This window comes from Lepeophtheirus salmonis, chromosome 4, assembly GCF_016086655.4.
Source record: "Lepeophtheirus salmonis chromosome 4, UVic_Lsal_1.4, whole genome shotgun sequence".
Classification (NCBI taxonomy): domain Eukaryota; kingdom Metazoa; phylum Arthropoda; class Copepoda; order Siphonostomatoida; family Caligidae; genus Lepeophtheirus; species Lepeophtheirus salmonis.
In genome coordinates this window covers 35,182,636-35,206,413 of record NC_052134.2, presented here as the reverse complement: position 1 = coordinate 35,206,413, position 23,778 = coordinate 35,182,636, and the positions used below count along the sequence as shown (strand labels likewise).

The window sequence follows — 23,778 nt, the reverse complement described above, 5'->3', positions numbered from 1 at the left end:
GCAAGTTCTTTATTCTCTGATGAATACATAATTTTTAGCTTATACATATTACGACGTTACCTAACTAAGACAAAATTTACAGAGTATTTTGTTGCCAGCTTTTTCAGCGTTATGGTTATTGATTGGTTGAATTCAAATCTGCTCTTGTTAAGGTAGCTGTGAACAATTCTTAGCAATTATCTACCTTTATTAATAAAGCAAGGTTCGAATGTATGTCGACACCTCATTTTTGAGTCGTTACTTAATATCTTAGAAATGTGTGACTACTTGATTTAAGCATTAGGAAGTAACAATGTAGCATTTTTTTAATTACCATTTGCTTTTGGAACACAGTCCCTAAAATAATTTTCAAGCCATTGCTTAGCTTAAACGTATTTTTCTCATCAAGAAATTTTGTAAAATTAAAACACAAAATTATTTTTCATCCATTATTTTGGAAATAACAAAAAAATGCATCGCACTTAGTATAATAACTCACAAACTAAAAACAGATTATCATGAAATTTCAACAGCTGTTTTTGAAGGATAGTACTAATTGAAAATGAGATGAATTTAAAAAACAAAAAACGAGACTTTTCAGCCCATTTTTGAATAAAGGTAAGGATGTATATTTTGTTATGTAAGAACCAGCTACATGATGTCTAAAAGGAAAAGCTATATGTCGTATGCACAAGTTGCGATTGTGTAGAAGTTGTGGCTTGTATACTAAGCAGATTGTACAAGTTGACGCATCCCAAAAAATGAGATGACATACTTTAAATTAAGAATTTGAAATACTTTTAGTAAAGATAATGTAATAATTAAATATTAAATAGATGGTCGATACATTTATGGTATCGACGTTCATTACTTTGAATCAAAATTATTAATAACTATTTTGTAGCACATTATATAATTCAAAACCGTTATATTACATGTAATTACATAATAAATTCGTGATATCAATAGATCAAAGTGCATCAATAAACAGTTTATAATTAAAATGATTGATAATGTAGTTAAATATGATGCTAGGTATGAGACGTAAGAATTGTAATTTGTACAATAGGCTTACACATGTATAAGTTACTTGTTCTCTAAAATATATTGGTAATTATTAGAGATGTATAAAACATGACCTAGAAAGTGCGAACACATTTTGTATTTGCAACTTGAAGATACTTTATTTCATGTTCTTAAGATGCTATAATTATAATAATTTATAAATGATAATGAAAATCGCTGTATTTTTTTAGCTCGCCCGTTTTTATTGGAGTTGACAATCAGAAGAGTGAATTTTCTTTTCCTAAGCTGCTGCTATCATTATTATTTAAATTCCCAGGAGTGAACTTCCGTTTCTACTACTTACAAGTTGTCATTTACCACTTCGTTACCTTTATTGTATAACCTCATCTTTCCTCCAAAAAGAAACCGGAAAAAGGTCAAAAATCATCTGGGAATTAACAAATTAAGTTAATCATACGAACTGCTATTTATCTCTTATGTAATCCCAGACCATCACTTTCATATTATTTATTTACAATTTGAAAAAAAAAAGAATTATTAATACATTAAACATATTTCATAATATTAAAATCCTACATAGTATTTTATTCGATACTGTAAAATAATATTGCTTTGTAATATTTTATTAAAAGCTTTGCTATACATAATTTTTATTTGTGCATGATAGTCAAAATTTCTTCATAGGAATAATGAAATGGCTAATATAGGTATATGTATATTATATAAACGACAAAAGGTCAACAAGAAATGGTATTCCTGTCCTTTTGGAAACGGAGCATGCAAATGTATAGAATAACTTATTACTTTGTTTATTTATTAAAAATAATACTATATTATAGAATAGCCAGGGCGTATCGAGAGAAACGAGGGAATCGACATCTGACAACAAAATACAGTGTGTATTTTTGTGTTAGCGAGGTAACGCCGTGTTATATGTACGAAACCATATTGAAAATTTCTGGTTTTGTGTTCACAAAAGACGGAGGACTGAGGATTTGTTGTGAAGTTATAATTGTCAGCACTTCTTGGACTCAGAGTAAAATTGAGGATCGACATTAGGTTCATTCTTGGCTTTGTCCTTTACTATTTCCTTCTCCCTTTCCTCCTCGTTACAGCTACTTGTGGCTTATCCAATGAAACGTCATCAGAGCAGAGCTGATCTCCTCCAAACATTCTTCAAATATTCAGGGTTACCATGTTAATTTTCAGGGTTTTTTTTAACATATCAAAAATGCAAACGATTTTCATGACTGGTTATAAGTGTAAGTCCTTGTTGAACTTACGAGTTGAATTGAGGATCCAAATCGGTAGGGTTGAAAATAATATGATCAGTTAGTAGACTTAAAAAAAGAAACCTAGAATTAACGATGTCTCTATGACATTTTGAAGACTGTTTGGGAGAAGAGCAGCTTAGCTGTCATGACGTTTCATTAAATTAGTCGCAATGAGATGAAGGAAATAAACACAAGTTCTCACTCGGTATATAGTATTGGTATTGACTTTAATGTCGAGTTCCAATTCTTCTCCGAGTCCAAAAAGGACTTACACTTATATTTCGAGAACAAATCCTCAGTGCTACTCTTCATCTTACATGCTCTTGTGATTACTTTAAAATTATTGTTCTCTCTTCAACAATAATGGTAACAGCTTTGAAAATTTAAAAAAACCCTCTTCACGTTGCAAATATATTATACTCTTCCATTATCATATTTTGTACAAATCTATACATCAAAGTAATTCCAAGCCATATATCCTTGTTATATAGCGAGTGGAATTTGTGTTTATTTCATTCCTCTAACGGCTACTTCTAGTTGATTTTAATAAAGCGTCATATTAGCTTAGTGGCTCATCTAATCATTCTACAAATTGTCGGGAAACCCGCGTCAACTTGAGTTTCTTTTTCTTTTTTTTACATACCCGTAAGTCATATTTTATCCTACTCTAGTAATTATTGAAAGGGATATAATTAAAAAAGGAAATTAGATGGATTAATCCGATGTCTACCCCCAATTCTAATCTGAGTAAAAAAGGAATTACAATTATAAATCTGAAACAAATCCTCAGGGTTACGCTCCGTCTTTTATTAGTACACACGAATGTTCAATCAGGTTATGAATATAATTGAATCTATTTAGGAAAGGATATTCACGAGTCAGGAAATGAATAATAATGGCAACTGCTAAGGAAAAGAAAATTACTTCTTTATATTACCAATAAGAAATTAACGGGCCATCTAAAAAATACCGGATTTACATCATTAGATATAATCATTAATCCAGAGTTTAATAAAACATGTGCAGCCGGGAAGTAAAAAAAATGATGAAAATGAATGTGGTAATCCTGTCATTTGAAAAAGGCTTCAGATGAGATCAGTTTAGCTGTCATTACATTTTATTTAGTGTTGTGTCAGTCCATTATCGGTCTGAGTCAGTCGGTTCAAAAAGATGAACCAATAATTAAAGCCTAGTCACGTGACTCAGTCTTGCATCAGTCTGCACACTGAAGAGGTAGACATGCACTACTTAGATGATATGTCTCTTCAAGAATGAAGTAATAATGATAACAGCTGTAGAAAAAGTCGCTCTCGCTTTCAAGGACATATTTTATAGACCTCTGGATATCATATATTTTAATTTTCTTCCAAAAAAATTATCTTTCCCTTTTTCCCTTCTCTAGCTCTCTCTCTCTCTAGCTCTTTATTGTTTAGCTAGAAGTAAAAAAAAGTTTTCTCTTTTCTTTCCTTCTTTAATTCTCTCTCTCTCTCTCTCTCTCTCTTTTGATGTTTCTTTTCTCTTTTTCTTTCTTTCTTCATTGACTTGTATGAATAAAAAGTTACCCCTGAGGACTGAAGTAGACACTGAAGTTGCACACAGAAGCGTCTCTCTCTATTAAGTCAGAACTCCCTTCTTCCCTAGTAATAAATAATAATATTATATTGACTATTCAATATAAAGGAGTCAGGAATACGTGAAGCGACCGATCTAAATCCCCCGGGTGGAACTCCTTGATCCTCATCTTCGCCGCCGCCGTGCTTCAAGATGTCATCCTCCCTCATGGATGGACTCTCCTCAAAAAAGACGAAGAAATTAAAAGTCAAGCATCAGAAGAAGAAGCTTTACCGCTCTCCAGATCCCTTTCTCTCTGTGTTTATGTGGGGTGTGAATTACACAGTCCGGGAATTGAGCTACATTTCCATTCCTGTCATGCTCATGCCCGAGGATTTCAGAGCCTATGCGAAAATCAAAATTGATAACCACGCCTTCAATAAAGAAAACCTTCCTAGTCATTTCAAAGTAATCCTTTCAGAGAAATAAATAACCACTCTTATCTCCCATACTGTCTCATGATCAACCCTTCCGTTAAGTCAGCATCTCTTGGATTCCAATAGAACATGAACACAACTTAGTCATCACTCATTTTTATACTAGAGAAGCCAAATAACTTTTTATAGTAAATTAAAGGACCCCCTTTTTATTCCAAATTGTTCCATTATCCTTCGACAATACGTCAAAATATAGGATACTTCAATATTTCAGATGATTTAACATCTCCGGATTCCACCAATTTTACTTAAACCTAAGTTTAAACTCAGTAAAGTTCATATGTTTTTCATTTATATTTTTATATCAAGTTGAGCATTTTACAAATGCTTTTTCGTCAAATCCCTTTTCTATTTTTTCTAATGTACCGGATGAAAGCAAAATATTTAAGTGAGGAAAAATAGCCTTATTGCTTCTGCGATAAATATCATTCCTTTTTCCTTTTTATTTTTTTAAATTGTAACTATTAACAATTTCATTTAAATTGATACTAGGATTTCGGATATTCTTATGCTGTTGATGTATTCCTTTGCCATGGAATTATGTTGAGAAAATAATCCCCTATATTCATATTAATAACGCGTTATTTTTCCCAAGGGGTACGGTGATGATAATTTTTTTTGCTTCAATGTTTGTATGTACATTAAGAGCGTTCCCGTCTTTGTGGGGTGATTTTTTTAGAGAGTGTACTATAGTCCTTTCATAAGGAAGGCATTAAAAACGCTCTCAGCAAAATTTTAGGTGGTTAATGTCATTTTTAACATGGTATTTTATATATGTGGTGAGTCAACATAAAAACAAGAAAATAGAAATTCCCTATATTTCATAGACATAAATGAGTCAGTTATAGGCATTTTATTCAAATTTGTGATTTGAGTAAAGATATCAAAGAATTTTAACTACAGTTTCAAACCTGCATTTGATTTTATATACTTATGTCAATGTTTAATTTTTTAATTGTGACGATAAATTTTGCCTACTTACAAAGACTAATTTGCAACGCCTCTAAAGGATTAAAAAGAATAATTTATTCATAGAAATAGACGATAATTTGTCGAATACAAATATCATCAATTTTGAGAAAAATCATTCTAGCTTGCTCTTGTCTTGATATATTATTTTTTAAAAATACCGTCTTTTGTACCAATTCGTGATTTTTCATTACTTGTACCATCCCATTAAAGCTAGGGATTAAATATTTTGATTAGGTTTTAATAATTTAAAAAAAACTAGAATACTTTGTCTTCAAAGATTAGAAATGGAATTGTCTGACATAGGTCCTTTATTTTAAGACAATTTCTCTGACTAATTATTTTAATTTAAGAGAAAACAAAAAAAAAACTTGCTAATTTGATTAATATAATAATGGGAATAAAACTAGGATACATCAATGTACTCAGCCACCCAATATAGAAAATAATATTCAAACCGAGAATTTTCAATGTTGAAAGTGAAATATAAATTATTTATTATGTTCAATTTTGTACATCCATGACTGATTTGTTCAAGTCCCAAGAAATCGCTTGGAATTTTATTCATAACCCCATTGGCCCTAAGAAATTATCTTAATTTATATATATATATATATATTTTTAATCAGAGGTCGACAACCAACCATAGTGGAGTTCTATTTAACAAAATGCTATATTTATTTCCAATCTTTTCAATTTAATCCATCTACATTTTCAACAAGTTTAAAGAGCACGAAATATCCTTAGAGCCGTTATTGAAATATATTAGTGACATCCACGTTGAATAAAGTAATTTAGAGCTGCAAAAATTTCTATCTCAAGAACTTAATTGAATTATTATTACAAAAGGAAAATAATAAATTTTAAAATTATTTAAATTAACAACTATGCTTAAGCTAACATTGTACAATAATTGTAAGAACGATTATAAGGAGGATAAGTTTGCTTGAATTATATATATATTTCTATTAAGCTCTGTTAAAATTAAGTTTCTAACTTATCATTAGAACACTCAACTTTACTCAAGTTTATTTCGAGCTTAATTAGATAATTAAAGACTAAATATATGTTAAGTTAAAGGTCTAAATGAAAATATTACTCATGCTCTGGGTTACCAATCCGTTGTTTTAAAAGGATATTTCATTGCATTGCCCTTATTTTGAAACCAATTTTTATTTATTAGAAAAAGTTGCAATTTTAGTGTCGGGAACTTGTCCCTTATCCCTTCTGATTATTGACATGCAATATGAATGTTAATATATTTATCATATCTACTTCTATTTAATTGTTTTCAATAAAAAGCTAGTGCAATGACGCTCTCTTTTTTGCTTCTAGGTCAAAGAATACTGTCCTTTAGTGTTTCGTAATTTAAGAGAAAGATTTGGGATCGACGATGCCGCATATTTAAAATCATTATGTAAGAGCCCAAAAGCCATGGACTCACCTGGACGAAGTGGATCAAAATTTTATTTGTCCCATGATAAGCTTTACGTCATTAAAACCATCACATCGGAGGAAGTCGAGCAGATGCATTCATTATTGAAACAATATCATCCATTTATTGTCGAGAGACACGGTAAGAACATGTCCTTCTTCTTCTTCTCCACATGATGATTTGCAATACATAGTAATACTGATACATATCCCCTCTGTATGAATCAATATTACATTTTTAGGAAAGACACTCTTGCCTCAGTATTTAAGTATGTACCGCCTCACGGTTGACAATGTTGAGCACTACATGGTCGTCATGAGGAATATATTTTCAAATCATTTGCGTATTCATAAAAAGTATGACCTCAAAGGATCCACGGTCGACCGCGAAGCCTCACAAAAGGAACGTGAAAAAGATAGCCCTACTTTTAAAGACAATGACTTTCTTTCTGATGGAGTTAAAATACACATCGGTGACGAAGCAAAGAATTTGCTCTTGGAGACTTTAACCGCAGATGTTGATTTCCTCACGAAATTACACATAATGGATTACTCCCTTCTCCTAGGTAATTAATTATACATCCATGTTTATGGATATTTAACTATACTTATTATGTATTTTAGGCGTTCATGATTGTGAACTTGCAGAGCAGGAGTTGGAAGAAGCGGAGCTTCTTGCTCAAGGTCCTGAAGTCATTGACCCTGAAGATGAAGAATACGACTCTGGAGGCTCTGGTGGAGCTGCTCTTACCCCTCCCGATAGTCCTCTTGCTCCAGGAAGAGTTATTTATTCCAATGGCCGAATTAATCCAGAGAAAGATATTTATGCAATCCCCTCACGAGCTTCCACGCGAGAAATCTACTTTCTGGCCGTAGTAGATATTCTAACACACTACGGTGTAAAGAAACAAGCAGCCAAAGCTGCTAAAACCGTCAAATATGGATCTTCAGTTGATGGAATATCAACTGTAGAACCGGATCAGTATGCCAAAAGATTTTTGAATTTCATTTCAGAAGCCATCGAGTAACATTGAATAATTATTAATTGACGACGAAACACAAGAACAAATCATTGAGAGAGAGAGAGAGGAGGCTCCTTCAAGAAAATGACTACTAAGCTACTCCTACTACCAAAACATACAATCACCAATCATCAGCATTATTCTTGGAAACCAAATTTTTTCTCAATATTTTTTTTTGTCTATTTAAAAGTTTATATATATAGAACAATTAATTTTGTTGATTTATTCATAATCATCATCCGGATCCTTTCAAGGCATTGAAAACGGTCTCTATTATTAATTATCATTACCAATAGTATCATCATTATAACCTTTTCTCTTCGGGAAGGGGTGGAGATGGTACTCTACTCCATATTTATTTTTTAATTAATTTAAATGCTTATTGCCTAATGTTTTTTTTTTCTTCTTTATTTTTTTGAAAAAAAAGTATACTCTTCATACAAAAATTTTTAATTTTAAATGAATAAATATTTATGACTTTAAAAAGTATTAATAATTATTATTATATTATGCATTAGACTCTCCCGTTTCTGGTTAATATTTTTTTCTCCTCCTGCACAAAGACATTTTCTGTGGGGGACAACCAATGAACTGACTTCAGCATAGTTTGAGGCCTCTCAAGCCATTTCATTTTGAAAATAGAGGATTTTTGGGCTTTAAAATAGCTATGTACCGTCCTAAACATAAGGATACTATTGGCCAAATGTTATATTTTTTTAGTACTTGGTGTAAAAAAAACAAAGTCTAATTTTGCTATATTGCTGCTTTAGTGTAAAAATTTCCTATCTGGCAAATCTTTTATTTACTCTTTATAACAGAAATTTTAAAGAGTTTACATGTGATTTTGCCTCTCATGATCAATTTTGAAATGTCTAGAATCGACATTTTTATTAAAAGGCAACGATATTACTTCCCTTTATCCTAGATATAACTGGGAGACTGCAAATCTTTGAGCAGATCTTACAAAAACCCCATAAATTACCAAAGACAAAGTGCATAGAATTATTTTTTACTGATATAAGAAGTACTATTAAAAAATATAAAAAGTACAATTTTTGATTCATAGCATCATCATATTTGGGTCACTTTAAGAGGAGGTTAATATTAATCACTTGATCTGAGAGGCTTTAAACTTTATTAAAGTCAGTTTATTACCTGTTTTCAGTTTAAAAAAATGTATTTATGCAGCAATTTAAATATATCAACCCGAAAAAGGGAGTCTTTAATACAACCTTAGAAAGCATAGAGGGAAAAAGAAAAGAATATGGGACATTGATTCTATAATATTTTACGATCTTCTTTGCTGCCACTTCACTGTTCCCACCGCCCCTTGATAAGACACACACAAGATACAAAAGTTTACTTTCTACTCAATTACATATTAATTAATTATATTTATAATATTATTCTCACTCTCATCACCGTATTAACATTATTTTTGTCTATAATATATTTATATATAGGTATACAAACCTCTTATTATTTGTAATTTTGTTTTGCATGTTCGCCCAAAGAACGACCAAGAACAGAAGAGTCAATTAATTATGTATTCCCTTCATAACATTATACCTACTTATATATTCTTTGTTACTCTCAATACAAGGAGTATTCTCAATACATGTAACTCGCGTTTTTTCATTTCCTTTTTTAAAACAATTTATGGCTATGTTTTGTACTTTAGTAAGCATGTGCGCAAGTTATTGACATTTTTTAGCCTCTCCAGCCCCCCCGTATCACAACTTCAATGCCCCTCCTACCTGCTATCAAAATTTGTAGTGTTGTTTTCGGTATGGAAATTCTAAATCAATCCGAGTCTTTTATAATCTTAACTAATTAGGTCTAGAATGGGCTCGAGTAAAATGCTGTCTATAAAAAAATCGGTATAGAAAAATCAATTAAAACAATTGTGTAATTCATATTTAAAGGAAATATAATAACTTTTTTGATTAAATATTACTCTGAGGACACGAAATATATATATAAACTCCTTAAGACATAAATATATAACACACTTTTTAGTTCAATTATCTTATATAATAACTGTGTATTCTACAAATTGGAAAAATAGCCTTAATTGAGTAATAAAAAAATAAGAATGCGTATTTTATGTATAATCCTAAGTATTTTTTACAGAATTGCCATAGGCTTAGGAGATGGGACACTTATTATTAAGTAAATTCGGCAAATAAATTGACTTTTTACTCTATTTTTAATATACTTAACAAAGCCCGCAGAAAAGTCATCAAGGAATTTGTTATCCATTTTCATACGTCATTCATAGAAAAGTATTTTTGTCCTTATTCAATTAGAATTGAAGTCAATAATTATATCATTAATAATATGTTCCACCATCTACAGGGGTAGCGCAACAGTGAGTGGTCACGACCACCCCGTTTTTGAGAATTTACAATTATCATCAATTAGTGTTGGTTTGAGTGGGGGATTACATTATATTTTTAAATTGACTTTTTATTAGATAGAAAATCCCCCTTGTATATTAAATTAGGGAGATCTATCAACCGTTCTCCTCTTTTTTGCATCACGTAAATTCACTTAAACCATAAAAAAACCGGATATTTCATGAATTTCTAAAAAAGTCTCCTAGACAGAATGTAAACTGAGGACATGTCCGGACAAATGAGAGCTGTTGATCGCCAAAATATAGCTAGCAGCTAAAAAATGTAATGTTTCTTTTATAAATTAGTTATTGGCCCCTCCACTTTCAAAAACGGAGCTCCGTGCACCACTTGATCTACAGAAAATTTTCAATTATTGTAGTGTCCTCATGACAAGTATGTAAATCCTTCAATTAAAAATATTTGGTTCATTATTTCATTGCGAATCTGCTTAATATGCAAGTTACAACTTGTACAAAATATTAAAAAGTACAAGCCGTGTTCACTAATCAGGATTGGTTTGAGCTCGGCCTTGGATAAAGATAAATGTGCGGGCCTTTTTATCTCTTTCCATTAAAAAAATATTTTCTCTTTTATAGTCTATATAATGGGGGAGTCCTTTATTTTTTTCAAATGGACCAGTTTTTAATTAGGATAAAAAAGGGCCTATTTAATAAAAATGTATTATTATTTATTGGATGACGTTTTTTTAGCAAAAATGTTTTATTTAATTTTTAGAATAAGAGAGGCCAAGTCTTCTTATGGTATTTTTAATAAATTGTGTCCAAATTTCATTTCATGATGTTTTTTTTTATGTCAATCCTTTTTCGATTTTAATGATCATTTTATAAAAATTCCTTGTTTGTGTTTATATATATAAATTTTATAAAATTCTATTCAGCTCTAAAACCGCCCCTGGACATAATATATATTCATAAATAAGGTTATTTAAAAAAAATAATCCATGTACCAAATTTATTTTGAATTATTTATTAATCATTGTTAAAATTCAGGGAAAAATTGAAGCTCTCCCCCCCAAAAAAAAAAAAGTTAGCCTTATCTCTAAGGACTTATACCAAACGTCAATCAAATTATGTTAAATATCAGTAGAGGGACATATTATTTTATTATTGAGAAGTGCAATGAAAAATAATATTTAACTACTTAAGTAATAAATTATCAATCATCATAAGCTTACAGAGCAACGATAAGGCTAATTTGATAATATGTAGCTTGATTTTATTATATATACTATATAATTTTTATTGCTTACATACAATTAATTAATAATATTATTATTATTTAATACATTCCATTTCATGTATTTAGCAAGATAATAATTAAATAGTTAATTAATATAACAACGAAATGCTTTCAACAAAATGGAATTTATATTATATGTTATTATAGTTTATTCACGAAGCCATTTAATTAATTATTACACCTTAATCATAAATGAAGACTTATTTTAAATAAATAAGAGGGAAGTTTATTTTCATTTAGATTAATTAATTAATTATAATGTAATAATCAGAGACTTGGACTTTAGTTCATGTTCTGAAGACTTGTGACTTGGCTTGACTTCACAATCAAATACTTGACTTAGACTTGATAGCTAAGACTCACGACTTGGCTTGGACTCGTAAGCTATTTTATACTGAACTCAAGAAAAGTCTTGACACTATGGATCCTATAATATTCTAATTATATGGACTTGACATGAGCTTAAAATAGATCTAAGGACTCGATAGGAATATTCACGGACTGTATTAAAATATTCATGAACTTGGATTTATACATTTTTCTTGTCTTGCCAATTAGCTCGCTCTTTGTTTCTTACTCTTATTTCATGATATGGACAGAATATACTTACTATATGATAATAATCAAGTATCATTGTAAAGTATGTCAAAAAAATTATTCGATGTTACTACGTAAGGAGATGATTTGGTTTCGTTATTTATTACTTATTAATAATATCAATTAGGCTTGGACACGTTCCCCCTATTTACGTTCCTCTGTTCATAATTCTGAAGAAATTCTGTACAGGTGCCCTTCGTTAATTTTTTTTTTTTTCAAACGAAACGACGACTCGATCTTTTTTTTTCAAACTTATCTCATTAGGAAATAAGTTTTTTCGTGGCCAAATATTACTTTTGAGGTATCACAGATGACGTTACTTTATCTTTTGTGACGTATGCAATTTATGTTTCCCAAAGAGGGAATTCACCTTGTGAAATAGTATGAATTTAATGAAGTTGCTTAGTTGGTTATATAGTAATTCGTTATACCACTGGCGGACAAAAAAAAAACAATCCTAGCCAACAAAATTTTGACAAAAATTCATGACATGATCATCGTTTCACCACTTGGTTTTAGCTTTTGTCATAGAACTGAATAATAATAGAAATATAATGTTGTTCAAAGATTTTTTCAGTTAATCAATCAATTCCATTCAGTGCTCAAGAAATGAACCAAGCTTGGTATCAAAAATGTAATAGTATTTTTTGATCAAAATCATTCTTTATGTTTTTGTGCTACATACATATATGTAATTATTATAATTAATAGAATATATACAAAATCATCTGTCTATTTGTCATATACTATGAAATTTTGAATACATATTCTTTAAAAAAAAAAAAGAAAAAAACAGCAAAAATGGAACAAACATTAACATAGGTTCTTCTTCTTGCCTTATAGAGAGTTTGAACTTGTGGTAGAGTTGATATTATGCACCTTTTCCAAGTGCTTTCTAAGAGAAGGTTTTTGAAAAAACAGAACGGAGCAAACGTGGCATTTATACTCACAGGACTCATCATGAATAGTCTGTTTGTGCCTTTTCAAGTGGGTTCGAAAGCTAAATGCCTTATCACAAATGTCACACTTGAAATCCTTTATTTGCTTGTGAACCACTTTGATATGCGCTCTAAGATCCTTGCTTATTCGGAATGTTTTCCCACATTCCTCACACTCTAATAACTTCAGTTCCTCTTGATCCTTGTGAATCAATGCTGTATGATGTCGAAGAGTCAACTTACTGGAAAACTCATTGCCACAAAACTCGCAAATACATTTCTCCTTACTCTCTTCATGCAAATTTTCGTGAAGCTTCAAATTGTGTGCACTTGAGCAGGTTTTCCCACAGATCTGACAACAAAAAAGTTTAAGACCATTGTGTATAACGTCAATGTGATTGGTCAAAAAGGTTTTGTTCATGTAGGACTTATCACATAGGTGACATTGGTATTTTTCAGGATTATTGCTGTGTTTTGAATAAGGCAGAGACTCAGAGTGTCGTACTTTGATGTGATATCTTAAATACTCATTTGTAGCACATTTTTTCCCACAAATGTTGCAAACAAAATCCAGGGACTGGGGATGGACTCGCGCCTTGTGTTTGACCAAATAGCGATCTTTACCAAATTGTTTTCCACAAAGAGTGCACACATATGGTTGACTCTTGTGAACGTTGATGTTGTGTTTGTCGAGAGAGCTTTTAAATCGAAATACTTTATGACATGTCACGCATTTATGAACCTTGATACTCTTTTCTCTCTTTTTTGTATGCGAATACATTTTATGTCGAAGATATGTGGAACATTGATTAAAGACTTCACCACACTTTTGACATTCATACAAACTTCCCTCACTTGGATGCTCAATCTCGTTATGCTTCTTCAAAGCAAAAAACGTTTCAAAGACGCAGGAACACATTAAACAACTCCTATATTGATTTTTCAACCGAGATTCTTTGGGCTTTGTTTTCCTATGCTTATAGTCTATAATATGTCCGGCAATATGATTATTCAGGTCATTCACCGAATGAATCTCCTTTCTACATTCTCCACAAGTGAACTCTGTAAGGGATCCCATGTACTTGATGGCAGGTCCGTCCTTAACTTTTATAACCACAGCTCGGCCCACGTGCATTGACTTACAATGTATAAATACATCATCCTGGGTATAAATGACGGTTTGGCAGAAGCAACATTCAAAACTTATATCAGGAGGAAGATGGTTGTTTGATTCTTTTTTGTTCGGAGGAATGTAGTCTTCATCATCATCCAGAACAATAGGTTCCTTGCAATCATTATTATAATCTCCCTCACTTATCAGACTATCTACACAATTGCCCTTCTCCTCTTTAACTTCCTTCTCCTCGCAATCCTCTGGAGAAGGAATAACTTCCATTTCATAATTTTCAGAGGATGATCCCACATGAAAGGCGCATAATTCATTCAATAGGACAAATGCGATTAAACACAGCTCTGTTTCATATTCCTCAATGTCCCCAACCCACAACTTCTGGAACGTTTCCCCTATCAAGTCTCCATAAGGAAAGGAATCACGGGATATCTTATTTGCCATTTCCTCTTTGAACTTATCCTGTAAAAAATAAAAATAAAATTATTTATAATTAATTGTAGGGAGTACATGAAAAAATAAATATCATTCTGTTCATTACATTGTCGGAAAATCTAGCACCTTTCAAATAAGAGCGACTGAAATCTCTGACTTCATCTTGAATATCGTCCAAACTGAAAATAAATGTAGATAAGATATTGAGTATAACTATTTAAAAGTCATTGAATATTTTACCAAATGTCAGGAAGTGTGAGATAGTTGCAAAGCATTTCGTAGACGGTGGAACATCGATTCTTCCAAATATTTGCAGATGTTAAGGTATTCAAACTAAATTGTCTCTCATGTGGTGCACAACTCAACATTTCCAACTGCTCTAAAAGGAAATCAACTTTGAGACGTTCTTCCATGGACTCACAATCCACACCTCTAATAAGCTCAATGGGCTTTTTCAAACTGAGCTCCTCCGAGGAGGGAGAGTATTGAATGGAGTTAAGTGCAAAAAGAAGATCCCGGATCTCTGTTAGATTGAAGAACTTGTAATTGGGGAGTGGAATGTTTTTGAGGTCACTGAATTTGTGATATACATTGAAAGTAAGATCATTGTGAATATAGAGGGTAAACTCCATTTCTGCAATAGACTTGGGATCAAAATGAACTTTATAGAAAACAATGTATTGGGGTTTGCTGAGTTTGAGTACGTTGGGAGGGATGAAGCTGGAGTCCGTGTTGATTTGCTCTACCAAATCGAATAGACTATTAAGGAGATGTTTTTTGGGGGACAGATTCTCAAAGACGGAGGGAATGGCGTGAGCAAGGAGCTCATTGTCAGAGTTGATGTCTCTCTGGAGGAAATGAAGGGAGCAGACGCCCGTTTCAGGCCCAATGTCACGTCTTTGGCGGGGGATCTTCAGGATCCATTTGAACTTGATGATTTCATTCTCCGGGAAGGGATAAATCAGGATCCCTTGATCCTTCTTGTATCGGGAACCACAATTAGGAACGGCACATCGCAAAGCCATCCTTTGTGAGAGAGACCAGATGCGATGTCAATGGCAATTCAATACTCAATTTTAATTCACAATTGTCAATTGATATTATAAGATGAACAGAAGGAATATTATAGTAGTTATTACTTTTTAAGTAAAGTATTGATATAAGTTATAATTAATACTGATCAATATTTTATTTCGCTCCAATTCGATTCGTCATAATAGCCATGATACATAATAATTAGTATTATTTTTAGTCAAAATCAGTCACTGTCAATATCACATTGGATTATTATACGACCATTAATAAGCAGCTGTAGCATAATCTCTATCAATATCGTTGTTCATAACACTATGACGTCACATAAAAATAAGAGAACAAAACAAAATAGAATATTCACCACGTACACGTAGGGGAGACCGGAACAGTTACAACTTGTAACAATATTATAGAGCGAAGAAGTGTTTTTTGAAGAGGTTTTTATCATTAAACTTCAAGTAAACTGTTGTTGGGAGATTTATATAATATTAAGCGTCAACAATAGGGCCGAAACCATAAATAAAATATTTAATTGTTTTTTTTGTAAAGTTATTTGCACAAAATTTAGACTCTCCCAAAAAATTTTAACTATAAAAATAATAGTTTTTGTCCCTTCTTAAAAAAATTTATTTGTCAAATTTGGTATTTATAAAAGGCAAAAAATATTCTGTCAATATTGTCCAGAATGTCCCAATAAAGAGAAATTTGAGATAATATATTTACGTTTAGTACAAAGGAGATAATTGCAACAAGTCTTGTAATTTTCCTGGCATTGTTTTTTTTTTTAATCATATATGTATAATTACTCATTACATTGTCAACTTTTTTTTCAAGATATTGATGGATAAAAACGGATTTGGAGATGTAAAGCTAATTTTTTTAAGGATCGTTACTTTTGTAATAGTGTTGTCCGGTTGGCATTGCTTTTGCTGTAACTGATATCATTGTATTTATTGATTGTTTTGTTATCAGTTGATATAATTTTATCAAAATTCAAAACTCACTCAGTGATAAGAAATTTGAGATATTGTAACGCTCAAGTACTGCAATTTTCCTCAAAATATATATCATTTTTTTGTTATAATTTATTTTATATAAATACACTTCACATCAAGCATGTTTTTTATATAGCCAGAACAGGGCCCTTAAGAGTTTTTAAGACTTAATTTATCATATTTGTCCTATCAGTACGTCCGATACTAATAAAATGTGTTAGTCCTAGCACCTGTGCTTATCGTTATTTTATGGTAACTACAACAGCTGAAATGTGGTAGTTACCAAGGTTAAGAGAAATACAAGGTTAGATCATCATGTAATCGGGCTTACTAGAAATTTCAATTTGATGTACCGTACCCACGGCTAGACAAGACGGACATATTTTCACGTGATATAGTATAACAGCAGTACTCTGGCAGTAACAGTCAAGGAAAGCGATGTATAGCTACTCTTGGTAACAGTTATACTCCATATCGTCACTATTAAAAAGCGTAGTGGAAGTCAAACATCAGTCGGAATGGTGTTAAGGTATAACCTTGTATTTCTATTAATCTTGTTAGTTACTATAACCATTAGGGATGGGACGATTAAAAAAAGTCTCAATGCCGAGTCCGATGCGATTCTAGTAAAAATTCCCGTTACCATTTTGATAACAGGGACGTCCACAGGATTATATATATTTTTTTTGGAGGGTACTTGGTTTTTCGAATTTTTTTTCAAATATTTAATTTTTTTGGAAAAACTTTAAAAAAATTAAATTTCTATATATGAATAAAGCCTATGGTGTATGATCTATAATAAGACAACATTACAACAGTGTTTTTGACAACCAACCTCATCATTCCTACTTCATAATTCACACTTAGTCATATTTAGACATTTGAAAATTGTCGAAATCCTTGCGAGTGTATAAACAGTATACATATATATATATATATATAATATGCAAAATTTGAATGCTATTATCAATAAGGCATGATTAAACTAAAAAAGTATATGTATCCGCAAGATGGCGCAGATCTACAAAGTTGTCGTAATCAACAAATAAGTGTAGACAACAAATATGTGTAGAACGTTTTCATGTGACATCAGCATTGTTGATGTAGGCCATTTTGGGGGCTTGAGAGCCAAACAACTAAGTCATATAAAAATACATACCCTTTTTTCATTAGTATGAAGGAAAGTAGTGACCTATTGGATGTCAAAATGGAACCAAAAAATAAAGGGACCTAAACCTTAATATCTATCAAACATGTATCCCTCTAATACCTATTTTTATGATATATCAACCCCTAATATCATATTACAACGTTATACAATCGTATCCTACTTTTCTCGTCCCTTATAGATCCAAAATAAAATTAATTGTAACAATCTAGTTATTCAATAGGGATTTTTGTACACATTACTTTTATTTAAATAAAAGATCTCTGCTTATCAATGACATCAAATAGTACTCAATGTCTTATTTTAATCTTAAATCCATTTGATAAAGTTTTATTAAGATTTATTAAAAAATTATCCATTTTATGCAGTAACTAGAATGGGCACTCGTGAGAACGCAATTATCTCCCTAAGATCATTTTTCCTAATTTTTTATTTTTTTTATTTGAAGCATCTTTATTAAAACTAGTTAAAGAGACCAACTAGAGCTCTGTATCTCAATATGTTCCAAAGGTATGGTCGATCATGAATTCTTAATTAACGTTTTATGTTACCTTGACCTCTCAAAATTTAATAGCCTATTACTCTGACCATATATAATGTTCATGCCAAGTTTGATCAAAATCCTAGAGACTAAATAACAGAGGCAAACATATGACCTCCGTCCAATTTTGTTGCGGAGGTAAAAAATACCAACTATGATCCCTCCAGATGGCGTCTCCTTCAATTATAATTATGTAATTTATGACATCAATGGAGAGCTCTATATAAACTACTAATGCACATTAATAAACGAAAGATAGTACCCCCATCCTCGGGGTATGTAAACAAACTACTAATAAGTGAGAACACTCATGTTTCATTATTCCACTCTATTTTAAAAATTCAAACGTATCAGAGAGCTAGGAGAAATATAAATTACACTTTATTTTTATTTTTAAGATCACCCCATTTTAAAAAAGGTCAATCCTGTTTCTATTTTTATGGCCTTTTATCGAAATTCTTCTAATAAAGAGCAGGGCCTTTGGGAAGTGTCCCACTAAAACCGGCTCTGTTTATTTCCTGCACATAGATTACATTACATACATGAAACGTCATGACAGTTAAGCTATTATCCTCCCACATATTCTTTTGTTTTGTAAATATACCGGCAGGTTAATTTCTTTTACAAATCTTTATATGTTCTTTCTTCAATAATTAAGGTATAAAGATAACAGCTATAGAAGACAAAAACCTTTCCCAGATTGCCAACAAGAATTCTCCACAAGTGTTAAGTCATATTTTTGACAACTCAACCCATCATGACTAAATTTTAGAACTCTTTGTCTTATTAGAGTAGGAAAGATTGAATAATATAAGGTTCCCGTAAATGATTCAAGAAACACCACAACTTATTGGCTATGTCACAGCCTAAACTCACTAACACATAATGTACACTCTACATTATTGTCTACTGTGGATCTTTCCCCTTCTTTTCCACTAATCGGTATTCTGAACGTTGATGAGTTGAATTATAATTAGCATTTATTAATCTGCTGTGAATATAACTCCCCTAAATTAATTATTGAATAATAATTCCATAGTAGTGAGGAATTGGTTAAGTACTACCAACTATTTTGGAGCCTTTATTTTGTGTTTCTTTTTGAAAGAAAGGTTGCGTGGTACAATAAAGATAACAACTGATGTATTTCTATCAAAATTGAAATGTATTCTCTTAATAATGATTTCACAAAAGAGGTAATAATATAATTAATAAATCTTTAATAATTTTAGCAAGTCAAAAGAAAAGATATTGAATCACATTAATGAATTAAATTGATAATAATGTATGAATTTGATTAATACATAATATGTATGTAAAATTGCATTAATTAACTTTTTAAATCATAATAATACTGATCATCATATCAATGGAATCAGGGATCCTGATTTAGAGTCAATGAGAATAAGAGACAGATGAGTAAGTTGATCCATGAGGCTGAGGGATGTAAAATTATTATGTTTGAGGAAGATGGAATCACGGGTTGATGATAATTGGAATGATAATTACTTTGCTCCTTATTTTTATCATAATTATGGTTGTTATTCGATGATGAGAAGGAAGAGGGCGTGGAGTTGGAGTCCTCACTCGGATATGAGTCTGCAAGAATTTTAAAACACAGTAAATATATAATTTATCATATTATAAATTATTAAACAGTATCATGAACCCAGGATTGGTTTTGGAGGAGGAGGGTACATGCCCAGGACTCTTGAAAATTTGTATTCTTGACTGTTGTACATTGCACATATTCAAAAATTTGCTCTACCTACGCACACATTTTCATCTGTAGTATTTAAGTGGAATCGAATATATCTCTAAAAACATAGATGTTTATGATATATTAAAAACTAATATATAAAATTTGAGTGAAATAGAAAATGAACCTGTTTTATTTTTTTTAGGTCATCATATGATGACCTTATGGGTAAAAACCCATTTTGTTGGCTTATACAATAAAATGCAACAAAAGGATAAAACGAATATGTATTAAATGGCTTATGAAAGTAGATCGATATCTTTAAAAAAATTCAAACTACAGCGATTTAAAAGTAGGGTAGGTGGCGTCAAGGCTGAAACTTTAGAAGCCTTAAAATCCTGAACCGGAGGGGAAAAAGGCTGAAATTTTGGATATTTGATTTCCTTACTAATATTAAAATATGTGCCTAATTTTAATAAAGTCCGAAGACGGTCCTGTAAAAAATGTCTTTTTTTATATTGATTTCACATGGAATGACCCCGTAGTTTGAACTGCTTGAATACCGATAATGTAGCTTGGTTATGGTCCTAAGTTTTTAAGAAAAAAAATTCAAAAATTAAATTTTTTGCTCTGCTTCATAATTTGCCTAATAACTAAAAAAATCAAGTAAAAAGGCAAAAATTCCTTAATTGGGAGCGGGGCTACAATCCAGTCTAGCACATCCCCCGCAGATGCCCCTACTTAGTTTTTTGTTTGGGATAATTCGCAAATAGTTATTACATAATTTTTAAAGATGTTTCTCATCCTCACCTTAAGAGACAATTAAAAGGAAAATTAAGCTACTTATAATTTCAAATTTTCGGAAAGGGTTGAGAAGTACAGATCTAAAACTTTGGTTAAAATAATTTTTTTAATGAACTGTGTCTTAAAATGGGCTACATCTTTCTAATGCGAACCACTGGTTCTAAGTATCATTGATGCAAATAACATTACAATTTTAAGTTTTGATCATATATATTAAAATAATTTATATAATTTCCCGGTTATTACACCAACTCAACTTGGATATTAGTCAGCTTAAATGTAGTTACACTATCCAGGCGTTACCTATCTAACAAAAAAAATTACAATGTGTATATGTCTTAGCTGTTAATTTTTCTCCTTATTTTCTACTAATTAGTGTTTTTAACTCTGATTAGTTTAATTTGAAATAGCTATTTTTGAGTTGCTTTGAACAGTTCTCAACAGTTATGGAATATTGCTTCTATCTTTGCGAAAAATTGACGAACTAACAACAGATTTTTGGTTCTTTTTTTTCTGTTATTTCCGGAGGAGAGGTTTCAAGATACGATAACGGTAACAATATGAAGTATCTTACAAGTTTAGATTAAAGTCAAGCTGGTACAATTAGAAACTTGAATGCCAGATCCGAAAAAATTAAATAATTTTGGTTCTTACAACAAAATTTAATAATTAAATTTTTTTTTCCATTTTTTTTCCAAAAAATTTAATTGTCTCTAAATAGCTATGGATTTTTGAAATTTTTATTCGTAAAATTTAATATTTGAAAAAAAAATTCAAAAAATTTTACATTTGAAATATAATTTTTTGTGAAAAGGTCTGGATTCTGGAATTTTTTTTGAGAATAGCTTTTGCTTTTTGAATTTTTTTGTGAATAACTATGGATTTTTGAAAAAAATTATCCGAAAAATTTAATATTTGAAACTATTTTTTAAAAAGTTTTCCATTTGAAATTTAAATTTTTTTAAATCTATATTTCTCGTCTCTAGACTCCATAGTACTTGTATAGGCTATAAAATATATTGTTAAAAAATTGTGTGTCGGAGTCAGGGACATTCAAAATACTGGAGTCGAAGTCGGGCATTTTATGTACCGACTCCACAGCCCTACAGGCTACTACCTGATCTAATAATACAGTTGTTTCGATTAAAGCTAAATTTTAATTAAAATAAATTCTGAATAGGGCACGAGCAAACTAAAAAATATATGTTATCCGCAAGGTGGTGTGACTCACTGTCGCTAGGACTAATATAAGTATTGATTACAAGAGGGCACTAGTGTAGCATAAGATTACGTCAACTGGTGTGTGCCCCGCTGTATGATTTAGTTAATAGATATTAATTATTTCAACTTTTACTAAGTAATAGTAATACTTAGTAATATTAATATTATTCATTAATGATATTTTATATTTGCAAATTTCAATATTGTGATATTTGTAACTATTATAATTTATAAATAGACCATCGTCTTGTGTTGTCCCTAGGTGCTCGAGGGGGAAAGGGGGGAATTACTCCGAATCTCTTCAAATAAAAGTGCTTGTCTTAAATGACAGATTGCTCTGAGATGAGAGAACATTAATGGTTCACTCTGGAGGTCATCATCATACTTTGTGTTATTTGAACAACAATTCAAGCCTATCCTAACTCAATTTGATAATTTTGTTTCAACTTTGAAATAGTTGTTGCCCCATTTCTTGGAGTGTCTTTACCGGAAACAAGTAGCTTATCATCTCCAAAATTACTTATAGATAGAGTACATCAGCAGAGACGTCCACAGGAGGCTGGCTGAGGGGATGTAGCCCACCCAAATTAAGAAATTTTTGCTTTTTACAAGATTTTTTTTGTCATTCAGGCAAATTATACAGCAGAGTAAAAAATGTAATATAAGATTTTTTTTTTTTTTTTTGAGCTATGGATTTTTTTAAATAGTTGAGAAAAAAAGGACAATTGTCAAAATCCTTGTGAGCTTTCATTTTTTTATTACGTATAAGTTGGTAACCTGCAAATCATATGTGTTAATATTATATTCATATAATTATTTATCCCTATTTTCAAAATTTTTGTATTACCGAAAAGGAGCACATTAGTTTTAATAGTGATCTCTGTCAGCAGATATCAAAGTTGCCCACATATACTTTTCTTCTTGATTTACACTCACGAGAATGTATACAATTTTCAATCCCTCGTTATTTTTTAGATCAAAAAGAGTCCTCCACAAACAAACTTTGTTTTATTAATATAGATTTTATCCTCTCAGGAGTGGTTTTTACACTCACAGAAATTTAGTCAATATTTACACATCTTGGTAAATCAGAGACACGTTAATCATGACATAAAGATTGAAAAGCCCGCCTAATTTTTGTGTTGTAATAAGTATAAATCTTACAAATAATATAAAAGCACTACATATCTTTGTCCACACTTTAAGTTCTCCTTTCTATGTTGGGCAATTATAAAAAACGAGTAATACTACCTTTTTCCTCTTTGAGACCATGATAATTTTCCCGATAGTATGGGTTGTAATATGCCGTGCTCATCATGTCATTATAGTTGTCAAAGTCTGAGTAGTGTGTATAAGTATTATAGAAACGAAACGCTGTTGTGGTTTCGATGATTTCTGTAATGATTAAAAATTGTTTATTAGTACTGTGGATTGAGGAGGAAAGAGATATATGAATGATTGTCTTTCTAGGATACAAAGGAAGAGCGGATTCAGTGGAGTAGATATTGACAGAGGTCGGATCCGAAAGGAAAGATATGGTTTTGTGAAAGAGGTAGAGATACAACTTTTGTAGAGATTAGAGAGTAAAACGGTTGTTACTAATGATGCATAGATATCATAACTAGATACATAATTTATTCGCTGATAAAAAACCTCATTTGCTGTGACATTTTTATTCTGTCCCAAATCCTAATCTTCCCACTATTATTGTGTATTAGCATTGTAATAATGGTAATACACAATAATATTCTCCCAGTGTGTCAGTCATTATTTAGGACTGAAGACTGCAATTCCGTCCAGTTCAGTCC

General features: G+C 31.2%; 3 protein-coding genes across 7 annotated transcripts in view; 1 reads left to right on the top strand and 2 right to left on the bottom strand.

Annotated features, from left to right (window-relative positions):
* Window positions 1-3,775: 3,775 nt before the first annotated feature.
* Window positions 3,776-9,376, top strand: PIP4K (phosphatidylinositol 5-phosphate 4-kinase). Its single transcript, XM_071887861.1, has 5 exons — window positions 3,776-3,897; window positions 3,960-4,298; window positions 6,632-6,872; window positions 6,973-7,296; window positions 7,355-9,376. Exons 2-5 carry the CDS (start codon window positions 4,044-4,046, stop codon window positions 7,756-7,758), a joined length of 1,224 nt encoding a protein of 407 aa, XP_071743962.1. The 5' UTR covers window positions 3,776-3,897; window positions 3,960-4,043; the 3' UTR covers window positions 7,759-9,376.
* A 3,349-nt stretch (window positions 9,377-12,725) lies between these two features.
* Window positions 12,726-16,482, bottom strand: LOC121115816 (uncharacterized). The gene is made up of 4 exons (XM_040709968.2): window positions 16,359-16,482; window positions 14,751-15,857; window positions 14,617-14,689; window positions 12,726-14,537 (listed from the first exon to the last, which is right to left on the bottom strand). The coding sequence occupies exons 2-4, from the start codon at window positions 15,533-15,535 to the stop codon at window positions 12,846-12,848; spliced, it is 2,550 nt and encodes an 849-aa protein (XP_040565902.1). The 5' UTR covers window positions 15,536-15,857; window positions 16,359-16,482; the 3' UTR covers window positions 12,726-12,845.
* A 2,910-nt stretch (window positions 16,483-19,392) lies between these two features.
* LOC121115814 (protein amalgam) overlaps window positions 19,393-23,778 on the bottom strand; it is an 89,681-nt gene continuing 85,295 nt past the window's right edge. For 2 of the 5 annotated variants that reach the window (XM_040709961.2, XM_040709965.1), the window contains 2 exons: window positions 23,222-23,365; window positions 19,393-19,845 (listed from right to left, as the gene is read on the bottom strand). In XM_040709961.2, the coding sequence (XP_040565895.1) occupies window positions 19,622-19,845; window positions 23,222-23,365 (368 nt within the window). In that variant the 3' untranslated portion in view covers window positions 19,393-19,621. Of the gene's footprint in view, window positions 19,846-23,221; window positions 23,366-23,778 lie in introns of those variants that run through there. The other 3 variants (XM_040709962.2, XM_040709963.2, XR_005863693.2) reach the window with 3 other exon arrangements.